General features: G+C 36.5%; 1 protein-coding gene across 5 annotated transcripts in view; it reads right to left on the bottom strand.

The window, feature by feature from the left end:
- The window catches only part of GALNT11 (polypeptide N-acetylgalactosaminyltransferase 11), a 54,665-nt gene that overhangs the window by 25,213 nt on the left and 16,912 nt on the right, over positions 1-12,540 (bottom strand). For 4 of the 5 annotated variants that reach the window (XM_029233678.1, XM_029233682.1, XM_029233680.1 and 1 more), the window contains exons 2-5: positions 7,205-7,537; positions 4,154-4,277; positions 2,285-2,451; positions 254-379 (exon numbers count right to left, since the gene is read on the bottom strand). In XM_029233678.1, the coding sequence (XP_029089511.1) occupies positions 254-379; positions 2,285-2,451; positions 4,154-4,277; positions 7,205-7,499 (712 nt within the window). In that variant the 5' untranslated portion in view covers positions 7,500-7,537. Of the gene's footprint in view, positions 1-253; positions 380-2,284; positions 2,452-4,153; positions 4,278-4,840; positions 4,967-7,204; positions 7,538-12,540 lie in introns of all 5 variants that reach the window. The other variant, XM_029233683.1, reaches the window with a different exon arrangement.

The following is a 12,540-nucleotide window of genomic DNA, read 5'->3' as shown; positions in this document are numbered from 1 at the left end:
ATGTAACTGAAGAAAAACCAGAAAGGCAGACCACTGAGGACTCCAGAGTTCACCTCCTTGGAGCCTGTGCTTTGGGACAACCGGGTTGGAGTTATGGAAAGGCCTTTCCCAAACTGAACAAGCCTCACCTTTCCTGCTGGCAGTGCCCACTAAAGACACCATTTTTCAGAGACTGACGCAGGAACAGGAGGGCAGGAGACTCAGAGCCCTCATCACTCAACACCCACCAAGAAAGGCCAGCGGGAAGTTCTACCTGTTGCGTGGGCTGCTCCAATCATTCTTCCTCGAATCAATCCCTCACGTTTTGTGTTTCTTATCACTTTAATCTTTCCAGGGAGGTATTTTTGGATGTATTCATCTAGTTCTCCTTTCACATCATCTGAAAATGAGAAGTCGCACAGCTGTTCAAACCACGAGACATATGCACAGACATTTTGCAGCTTCTCTAGAGTCGTGGCTGGCACTTGCGACAACAAATTTTTAGGCAAATATAGAATCTTCTTCTGCTTTATTTTAAAAGAAGATCATAGCTTATCTTGGAAGGAAGAAAATGAGGGTTAAGAGTTGGAACACTAGCCTAAAGGAATAGTTACTTAAGTTATAGACTTATCTGTATTTCCATAGCAACTAACACAACGCTTTACATAAAGAATGCTTGAAATGAGTATCTTGAGTGAATGAACGTTTGGCTGACTGCATATAAATCATATTTAAAACAAAATGATACGTAAATATCTTTTGTTTCAAAGTGATTTAATTAAGTCCTACTCCATTTCAGAATAGTTGAGAAACAACTTCTATTTCCCTACCAAGAATTATATAACAGCAGCAGTAAATACATTCTTTTATTAATTTAGCACCTTCCATGGGCACTAAATATTTTTTATAAGTTCTAGCTCATTTACCTTTAAATGTCATAATAACTTCAAAGATCATATAAGATAATTAAATAAATAATTCTTTCTATAGTTAGTATATAAACCATTGTAAATGATCATGAATTTTCCCTTTTAGAAAAAATACCAGCAAAATGAAAAATACAGGTTTACTTAAAAAAAAAATTCAACACCATAAATTCTAGAATTATACTACTTAGCCAATCTTCTACTTGGTCCAGACTCAAATTCTTGGTTTTTTTAATCATTCATTTTTGAAATTAAATTTTTTTCTATTTCTCCTATGAGATTTCAATAGTTACCAAGGTTTGAGAATTTTGCACCCATTGGTCTCAGTGTACATTTCCTCATTTTGTATACTTAAGTATACTTGCATACCAATTCTGTTGTTGATATATAAGAGATGCTTAATAAACCCTTGAGTTGTGAAAAAATATGTAATTGACATACAATTTATCAGTGTATCTCTGCAGGTTACTGTAATGGAAATAGCAGAAGGCTTGGAGTTATGTAGACCAGGGGTCTAATTTCAACTCTACCACTTAACAGCTACAGGATCTTGAGCAAATTACTTAATATTTCCTCCTCTGTAAAATGGGGATACAACCTCTCTCACAAGGTTGAGGACAGCCCTCCATCCTGCTGTGTGTACATGAAATCACTTTTAGGAAGAGTCTATGTTGAATTAAATAAGGGTCTGAAGTATGTACTGAATCATAAAATACTGCCTTCAGAGATCATCTAAGAGCTATCAGAATGCAATCCACCTTATCTAGAGACAGCTGATATAACAGACTGATGAGATAAACGTAAGCCAAAGCATTATGTCTAGTTAAAAAAGCCAATCTCAAAACGTCACATACTGTATGATTCTGTTTATATAACAACCTTGAAGGGGTGATGGAGCAGTGCAGCCTGTACCTTGACTGCAGTGGTGGTTACAGAAATCTACTCATGGGATAAAATGACAAATAACTGTACATACATATTGTACCAATGTTAAATTCTGGGTTTTGATACTGTACTATAATGATGTAAGATGTAACCAATGGAGGAAACTGGGTGAAGGGGTACACAGGACCTCTTCGTAACTTACTGTCTATCTGTAGTTATTTCAAAATAAAAACACTCTTTTAAAAAGGTAAGCCAAGGGAAAAATTTCAAGGGCCAAATTTCGGTAGCACAGTTTGAAAACAGATTACAAAGACAGTGCAGTTTCTTTGAAATTACCCTATAATCAGGCATTTAATTGTGGTTGGCTCTGTTGCAATTGCGTGCATGAGGGTCCTCCTATCCACTAACTACTGAATGGTCAGCTCTGCTGATGTGGTCAGCACGACAGTGAACAACTGCATAGATCCCACATTGCCAATTACAATAGTCCTTACCGAAGTCACTGTCATCGTCCACGAGGATAATTTCGTGAAGAAGCCGGGCTGGTGTGCGGTCTAGGACGCTGTGCACGGTCCGGAGCAAGGCAGAAAAGGCTTCGTTGTAGAAACAAATAACAACACTAGCGACTGGCAGATCCATCGGGTAAGACCTGTCTTTACATCTGTGAAGACGAATATGGGAAAATTCTGACATTTTAAAAGCTCAAATGTTTTAGGTTATTATTCACTAAACATTAACTGTCCCCTTGTTCGGCCTCTTCCTTACATTATTAACAATTTTTTAAAAAGCATTTAAGATAACAATGTGTTTTCTTTTTTTTTTTTTTTTAACATCTTTATTGGAGTATAATTGCTTTACAATGGTGTGCTAGTTTCTGCTTTATAACAAAGTGAATCAGTTATACATATACATATGTTCCCATATCTCCTCCCTCTTGCGTCTCCCTCCCTCACACCCTCCCTATCCCACCCCACTAGGTGGTCACAAAGCACCGAGCTGATCTCCCTGTGCTATGCAGCTGCTTCCCACTAGCTATCCATTTTACGTTTGGTAGTATATATATGTCCATGCCACTCTCTCGCTTTGTCACAGCTTACCCTCCCCCCTCCCCATCACAATGTGTTTTCTTATTCAAGAGTTTTACATTTGTTAATGATTTCTCCCTCCAGTACCTGCAACTCCATTTATTTTTAGGTCAACGTTTTAAAAACTTGAATTTTTTTTTCTTTTTTGGTACATAAAAATGTTTTTACTAAAATCACTGCAAGTTTTTAATGCAGTACTCATAAGCTGATGTTCAGTTTCTTCTCCTCAAAGAGGTTTCAAAAGGAAATAATGGAAATGTGAAATTCTGTATTTGAAAATTTTATTTTTTGCCCAATAACAGAAAAAGATTTGAGTAAACTATGATATATATCAGGATAATGGAAGAGCTTCCATGTAAGCAACTATTTGATAAAAAGGATTAAGTGGCTTTAAGCAGCCACAAGAAAAAACCCCACTAACTTAAACAATAAAATCTGGTATTCCATGCTCTTCTGCATGGCATACAAAGCCTTCCAATGTCTGGGCCCTGCCCACCTCCAGTTTCTTGCCATTCCTCCACTACAGGCAAAGTGAACTGTTTCAGTCCCTTGGACAAATAGTATAATTTTATGCCTCGATCTGTTCCCTATATAGGGGAAAACCTTCCCTTACATCACTGCTCAGTCATCACCCTCTATGAAGCCTTCCCTGGTCATTCTGGTTTGGAGGACCCCATTTCACCAACTCCTATCACAGCCCTCATTCTTGTGGTACTGCAATTACTCACTTCTTTATCTACCTCCCCAGCTAGACTCTAAGCCCTGTGAACCGAGAGACTATGTCTTATTTTGTTTATTTCCAGGGCCTAATAGAGAGTCCAGCAAACACAAAAGGTGCTGAAACAGATCTGTGGAATGATCGCCTTGATTGACCATATGAATGAAAAGCCTTTGAAGAAACAAAAATAATGAAAACAAAAAAGTGAGATGATGAGAATTCTTCACTGATATTAATTCCTTTTCGCCATGAATCCAATAAACAAACATTTAAAATAAACTTATGCTTGGAAGGTTATTTAATTATATGCAGGTAGCACCTCCCTCCTTTTTCCCACATGATTTTAAATTTCAAGAGACACAGCAAGCTCTAGAACTTTGTCAGTACAATCTCAGACCATGTGGCTTCAAGCATAGTATGAGTGGAAATCTGTCTTAGGTTTTCTAGTATCCTGAATAATAAGCCTAATTGCAAAATATTAACGCCATCCCCATGGCTTATGCTGGCACTAAAAACACTGTGTTACTAAAGTGATTAGCAGAAACCAATAAGGAACATACGCTGCATTCCTTGTATCTGGCACATCTCTATGGTAGCCCAAGCGGTTACTAATAAGCATATTGAAGGCATGTTTCTGATACCCCAAGTCTCTCAACTCCTGATCACGTTCATTAAAAATCATACCTGCAAAAGAGTGACGTCACAGTCAGTACATTAAATCTGGAAAGGAATGCTACAGTTACTGTTATATTATGATCTTAACTTCTTATAACCAGGTAATAGCCATGTTTCTCAAATCTAGTTTGTCTCCATTTTCAAAAAAGTAAATTGAGGTTTAAGTCAAATTTTTATCAGTTTAGCTCAAAAAGCAAGTGTACCTTAACCATAAATGACACCTGCTCACTAGCCATAATCTTAAGAATATTTTCAAGAGAAAAACTTACCTATGACCAAGAAAAAAAGAGACTTAATGATTTTTCCATAAAACCAATAGATTATAGAACCCCATATGGACCTCAACAGGCCCCAATTAATGCAAGGTTGTTTTTGGTTTTGTTAATTTTTGTCTAAAAAAAAAAAAAATTTTTTTTTTTTTAATAGCAAGTTTTTATATGAACTCCTCCCCTAAAAAAATTATACTACTGATAAACCTTTCTATAAAGTCTCTGGTCAGGAAAGTCCTCCACAGATCTAATCAAGATCATTATAATTTAACATCTTTGCTCTAATATTGCCAGAAATCTCACCTTTACCAAGAACAATAAAGCCTCCTCCTGCTTTCTCTTTCCCACATAAAACCTTTAGCCTCTCCTCACAGAATGACTTCCTTGTAACAGCATTTCTCAAAATCTGGTCATGGAAAACTAATTCCACTGGACATTAATAGATGTTAGAAAGAAAAAAAAGATTTCACGGTCAAATAATTCAGGAAAAGATTGGATTTTAAAAGTCAAGTAAGGGAATTCCCTGGCGGTCCAGTGGTTAGGCCCCAGCACTTTCACTGCTGGGGCCCAGGTTCGAGTTGAGCAGGTTTCTTTTTTTTTTTTTTTTTTTAAAAGAATATTGTTTTATGGATTCCCAGATGTGAGGGGATGAAATACAGAATGCAGTGCTTCCCCAATTATCTTATTTATCCCTATGATTTCTTCTTAGGGTTTTATAGTCTTTGATCCATTCTGAGTTAATTTAATATGACATGAGGTAAGGGTTCAACTTCATTCCTTTGCATGGGGGTATCTATCTGTCCCAGCACCACTGGTTGAAAAGACCATTCTTCCCACATTAACTGCTCTTGGCACCCTTTCTGAACATCAACTGACCACAGATGTTACTTGTCCTCAGGTATTACTGACCGTAGATGCTACTTGACCACAGATGTCACAGAGTATATTTTCAGACTCTCAGTCTATCCTTTGATCTACTGATGCATATCTATTCTTAGGCCAGTATCACACTGTCAGGACGTTCTGAAACAGAGAAGTGTGTGTTCTCCAGCTTTGTTCTTGTTCAAGACTGTTCCCGCTATTCAGAGCCCCTTGCAATTCCTTATCAACTGTAGAATCAGATTTTCCATCTTTTCAACAAAGGCCATGGGGATTTTGATAAGGTTTACATTCAATCTGTGGGTTGCTTTGGGTGGTACTGACATCTTAACAGTATTTAGCATTCCATCCATGAACCTCTTTCCATTTATTTAGGTCCAGTTTTATTTCTTTCAATAGTGCTGTGTAGTTTTCAGTGTACAAATCTTAGACCTCCTTGGCTATATTATTCTAAAGTACTTTATTCTTTCTGATTCCATTGTAAATGGGATTGTTCCCTTAATTTTACTTTTGGACTGTTTATTGCTAGTGTCCAGAAATACAACTGGTTTTGGTGTGTTGATCTTGTACCCTGTAACTTTGCTGAATTCATTTATTCGCTATCATATTTTTTGTGATCTTTAGGATCTTTTATAAAGAATTTAGTTGTTCAGGTAGGTAATTTGGGTTTGCCACTTCAAATATCTACAATTCCCTCACTACTTCTTTCACAGGCAAACAAAGTCCATTCAAAATGGTAAACCCAATGTTACTTCTTTATAAAAGTTTTACAAAAATTACTATAAACAAAAAAACTAGAAATTTTCCCATTAATGCTTTTAAAATGTCCAAATGGCTGTTTGAAAAAGATTAGAAGGTATATTTTATGAAAACTAAAGTAAGTAATAGCCTCCATTTCCTCATATAATTTGAAATATGTTCAGCCTCCTGTATTAGGAAGTGATTAAATCCTAGGAACTGATTTTATTCTTTGAAACTATGATGAAGTGAAAAAAAAACCTGTTTTAACATTTCCTTTATATTCTGTGGATCTTTCAATCTCTCAGAATCTCTTACTATATGCTTTTACTCTTAAATTACTTATTATTTGACGTGTCAATGAAGATCAAAGTTCTTTTTTAAGTTTTAAAGACAAAGTTTTAAAGGGCTCATTTATCCCTTAAAATAAGATTTGCTGAAACCAGGATTCTAGAATTACAGTATTCAGAGTCTTGCTTCCAAATATAATTTTTGAAGAATAAAAAAGTTTCTATTTTATAAACTCCTATATTTAATAAATATATTCTGGCACCTGAATAATTCTTATAAGTAGAAATCTTATTAGATATAAGTAATCTCAACTTATTTCTAAACTCAATGGTTTATGTTCTGTTTTAATTAACTCTGCCTTTCAAAATATGTTAAATACAGTCACTCTTGAACCATTACTTTCCCTTATTAACTAATGCTAGCAATTATAATCCTTCCCCATACGTTCCATTTTCTCTCTAGCCGCTTAATTTTTCATTCTTTCTTTTCTTTTTTTTTTTTTTTTTTCCTTTTTTGGACCTCATTAGCTTCTCCCAAGTCCTCATAAAATATTGAAGTCAGAACTGGACAAAACAGAATATAACTCCCTACTGAGTCTGCAAAAACCATATGACCTCAGCTAGTTCATGAACGAAATAAATCAGTGCAGAAAAAATGTCACATTTCTAATTCTCTGAACAATACATGATTTTAAGAACAGTTAAACTTCCAATGATAAAATACTTTGACATGCTGCTAACAAAAATCAAATACACTTACCCAGTTCAGAAGAGAATTTCATGTTGCCTCTTTCCAGATCTTCAATTTGATTCTCTATCACATCATCAATTTTGTTTGCTTTGAACTGTGATTCTAACACTTGACTTGGACCTCGAGTGAAACGGGGATAAAATTTTTTGGGGAATGGTCCATGGGGCCCAGACCCCTTGATGGGCACATTCTTAAGTGGCTGAGTCACTTCACTGAAGTTGAAATAAACAAAAAGCAAAACCGTCCAGGCTGCAGATGTAAAAAGGCATCCATAACAGAAATATCGAACTGTGACACTTCCCATTATAGACCTAGCATAGCTGAAGGGCCATTTTCAGTTTCCTAAAAGAGAAAGATTAATATGTTAGACACAACAAGACACTTCTAAATCAACTACCAAGTTTATGTTCAGTTTTCCAACCTACCAAATAGCACTTTTAAACAATTTACTTAGGACCCCTATGCATACCATTAACCAACAGCCAAATATAAGAAGATATATATATGGATAGCACTGAATAAAAAAATAAAGGGATTCAACAATTAAAACCACAAGCCAATGTGTTAGTACTCAGAAAAGTAACGGCAGCAAGATAGCTGACTTATTCATTTGCCCATGTTAATGATACTTCTTCACCTTTGTTCTGGATTGCTTTCAGTATGCTAATTTTTTTTCAGGTTCTAACTTCTCATAAGGAAAATACAAGTACTACATGCGTCATGATAGTACATCTGAGGTCCCTTCTAATTGTAAAATTATAAGACTAAATCTTTTAATCCAAGGATATTAAAATCTGTTATTAAAAATAAGCAACTTGAAAAAACAGACTCACTTTCCAATCAAAGACTAAACCTGCCCTAATGTCCACTCTAGATTCAACAGTTACATTTCAAATTTATAACTGAAAGAGTTCAAATAATTATATTTTCCCTCTCCTTATGATGTCTTCTAAACAATATGGCATCGAACAGCAGTTTTTTCCTAAGCTTTCTGATAATATCTGGTCTTCATGGAGGCCTCACACAACCTCCTGAGGAATTCTTTGTAAAGAGCCCAATGCACCTATAAAATAGTTTCACTGAACACGAGGGCAGAGAAACCCTATTTAAGTAATGTATATACAGAAGAAATCTACAAAGCAATACTACTTATCCATTACTTATTTCTATAGGATGAAATAATTTAAAAAATAATATTATCATGCCTCCCAAATCAGGACAAAGCAAATCAACATCAGTAAGCTCCAATTCAAAAATTAAGCTGTTTTGGGCTTCCCTGGTGGCACAGTGGTTAAGAATCTGCCTGCCAATGCAGGGGACATGGGTTTGAGCGCTGGTCCAGGAAGATCCCACATGCTGCGGAGCAACTAAGCCCGTGCGCCACAACTACTGAGCCTGCGCTCTAGAGCCTGCGAGCCACAACTACTGAAGCCCGTGTGCCTAGAACCCATGTTCTGCAACAAAGAGAAGCCACTGCAATGAGAAGCCCAGGCACCACAATGAAGAGTAGCCCCCGCTCGCCGCAACTAGAGAAAGCCTGCGCGCAGCAACAAAGACCCAACGCAGCCAAAATAAACAAAATAAATAACAACAAACAAAATAAAAGTTAAAAAAAATTAAGCTGTTTTGTACAGTTATGCTGTAAGCCCAGAAGACAGTAAATAGCTCAATTTCTTAACGATCTGCCAACCAAGAACTATTAGATATTTCACTACCTGTCAATTCAAAAGCTCAAAAAAGAAAGAAACCACCACCACCACCATCCAAACAAACAAAAACTCCCACTACAGTAATACCAAAGGGAAATGACTACAGCACAAAAGGAAAGTCAGGTAACAATGAAAGTGCTGTCATGTCAGCTGTTAGCACTTTTAAAATTAAAGACATGCACAGAAAAAGAACTTTATTTGGAAGTAGAAGAAAATGTTGAATGGAGGATTCAAAACAAATGAAAAATTAAAAGTTGCAACTTTGCAATAGAAATGTTGCAGAAATACAGACTAAGAAACATTTAGGTGAAACATTAGATTTCAACTAAAACAGGCATTATAACTTCCTAAAGTATTTGCTTGGGGGTAGGAAAAAAACAAGCAAACAAACAACATCGAAAACAAAAGCACTAATTCCTCAAAAGGTCATGAAATTCTTCAGTTCAAGACATTGCACAGGCTGCACTGATGCCATAAAGAACTGTGCATCTGAGGAGCCAATCGCTTCTTCAACTATCTAAGAAGATTTATATTTAGATTTTTTTCCTCAAAACACTCCAGGCCTTCCCAGTTCAACCTGGCCTCCTTGACCCTGAACGCAGAATGGACCAAGAGAGAAAGTGAGCCAATCCCTTCTCCAATCACAAGAAGCCAGACGATGCTATTCAAGGGCTACTCCATCAAGCAGCTCTGGAAGACAGGTGGACACTGACATTTCGTTCACATCTTTCTTCTTTATCCCAAATCCCACCACCATGTTGGGTGATGTCCAGAATCCCTCCAAACCCTAGGTTCTAAGTGTCTTGATTCATGTCCCTCCTACAACCTTCACCCACATTCTACTTAAGGGACCCTGCCCCTACCCTTGATTTTATCATCATCCACAACTGATCGACAAACCTCTTAAATAGTAAATGAAACCCTCACTCTCTGAGCACAATCCTGACTCCCCAGCTGTGTTGTTCTTACCCACACTAGCACCTGTCCCCTGGTATCCGCCTGGTTGGCTTCCAGAGCCCCCGTGTATACCAAAACCCACAGATGCGCAAGTCCCTTACTGGCCCTCTTTATCCACGGGTTTCACACCCAGGAATTCAACCAACCACAGATGGCAATTTCTGTCCGCGGTTGGTTGAATCCACAGATTCAAAACCTGTGAAATACGGAGGGCAAACTGTATTATTTACTGAAAAAACCCCACGTATAAGTGGACCCAAGCACTTTAAACCCCTGTTTTTCAAGGGTCACCTGCACTACTATTATTAGTTACTCTTCAATCTCACTGCAGGCACTCAACCTTTCCCTTCTCTCAAAGCTTATACTTTGTTTCTGTCCCCAGCCACATACCCCTTAAGGACTTTACTTCTTTCCCTACCCAGTTTTGAACACGATGTTGGATAATATTAGAAAGTGGTAAGTGCTAAGGAGAAAAAACAAAGCAGGGAAGAGTGATATGAAGTAGAAAAGGGTATGTGAAATTTTAGGCAGATGGCTAGGGAAGGCCTCACCGAGAAGGTGATATTTAGACAAGGCCTGAAGGAAATAAAGTAGTGAGTACTGCAAATATCTGGGGAAGAGCTGTAGAGCAAAAGCAAATGCCCTCAAGAACTGGGGTCAGTTTGCATCCTATAGACCACATGCTGTGATCACAAGACAACTAAGCTGAAAACCAATCAATGACAAAAAGATAACCAGAAAACTCAAAAAATGTCTAAATGGAAATTAGAAGCTATTTAGAACTAAATAGTTGAAAATGCTACTTTTTGAAACTTGTGAGATACAGCAAAAGCTAAATTTATAGCCTGGGATGCTAATGTTAGAAAATACAGACCACAAACAATGAATTCAGAAAAACAGAATAAGCCCAACAAAAGTAAAAGAAGGAAACAAAAACAGTTACATCAGGAATTAACAGGAAATGAAAGTGAGACAAGGTAATAACAAAGCCAAAAGTTGGTTCTTTAAAAGATCAATAAAATTAACAAAGCACTGGCAAGACTAATCAAGAAAAAAAGAGAGGAAAAAAAAAAAGATAAAAAGAGAGAAAGCAGGAATAAATAATACCAAAAATGAAAAAGAGAACATAAATATAGATGTGGATTAAAAATAAAAGCACTGTTCATAAATTTAAGTGGAATGGATAAATTCCTAGAAAAATGTAAATGCACAACTAAGACTGGAAAATCAGGAAACTGGGATGGCTGTACCAGTCCTTTTGAATATTAAACCATTTCTAGACAGTTTTACAAGTGAGTTCTATCAGACATGTGAGGAACAGAAGAATAGTCTCATACGACTGCCTCCAAAGAACAGAAAAAGAGGGAATGTGCTCTTGTCTCACTTCCTGAGGCTATTATCATCCTGGTAACAAAACAGGGGCAGTATGAGGAAGGAATATTAAAGACAATCTCTGACAGATTATGAAAATCTTAAAGAGAACACTAAAACTGAAACAAATAATGTTTTAAAAAATGAATACATATGAACAAGTTATATTTACTTCAGGAATACCAGGCTGGTTCAATATTTGAAAACCTATTATTATCTACCTTAAAAAAAACTAAAGGAAAAAATGCATATGATTTGGTCAGTGGAGGTTATAAAGAGCTTATTAAAATTCAACACTCAATTCTTAGCAACTAGGAATAGGGAAATCCTTAATCTGACCAAGAGCATCTCTAAATATCTCTTACAGCAAAAATGATACTCAACGGTGAAATGATGAAGTCATTTTCTTTAAAAACAGGGACAAGATTAGGATGCCCACCATAAATATAATATTGAAGGCAACAGTTCCAAAATACAGGAGTCCCTAGAGTGTTTATTACAAATGCAGATTCCTGGGGCTCTGTGCCAGATGCACTAAACAAGAATTTGCAGAGGTAGCGCTAAGCAGTCTACAGCTTTAACAAGCTTCCACAGTTAATAGGTTACCTATGACGCAGAGACAGATTGGGAACCAAACAACAGATAATAAAAAGACAAGATTAAGTTCTAATCCCATTCTGTCACATACTGGCTACGCAACTTTGGAAAAATTACCAAATTTTCTTAGCCTCATTTTCATCAACTGTATTCCAAGTTAACAATACTGTCTATCTTACTAGATACTTAGAATTAAATGAAATACTTAGAATTATGTAAGATAATATTTGTAAAGCATCAGGCACAATGGTTAGCACACAAACACTGATTTGCACGGGACCAAGATAATCTCCATAAAAACCGTGGCTACCTTTTGTGGCTGTTTCTTTGCTCACTGTACTCCCTTCACTTAGCACAATAAATGGCACATAGAAGATGCTGAAAAATATCTACAGAATGAAAGAATATAGGACAAATTCAACACATGTTAACTTTTTCCTCCTCATTAGGTCTAAATTTAAAATATAACATTAAACGTATTTGGGACCATCTGTTCCTTACAATGACCTACAAGTCCCTAATAGTCTGACTATATCTCCGACTACTTCCCTCCTCATTTATTTCATCCTAGAAACTGGTCTCCTTATACGTCGCTAAATGTATTAGGGATTATGCGTTGGTTCTTCCCTCTGCCTAGAATACTTTTCACCCCAGCTAAGTTCACCTCTATTGAATCTTTGCTCAAATATTACCTTCTCAACAAAGTTCCAT

The sequence above is a fragment of the Monodon monoceros genome, unplaced genomic scaffold (assembly GCF_005190385.1).
Source record: "Monodon monoceros isolate NGI ecotype Baffin Bay Population unplaced genomic scaffold, NGI_Narwhal_1 Super_Scaffold_2, whole genome shotgun sequence".
In the NCBI taxonomy this organism is placed as follows: Eukaryota; Metazoa; Chordata; class Mammalia; order Artiodactyla; family Monodontidae; genus Monodon; species Monodon monoceros.
The sequence above is the reverse complement of the archived record's forward strand: the minus strand, read 5'-3'. Positions and strand labels throughout refer to the sequence as shown.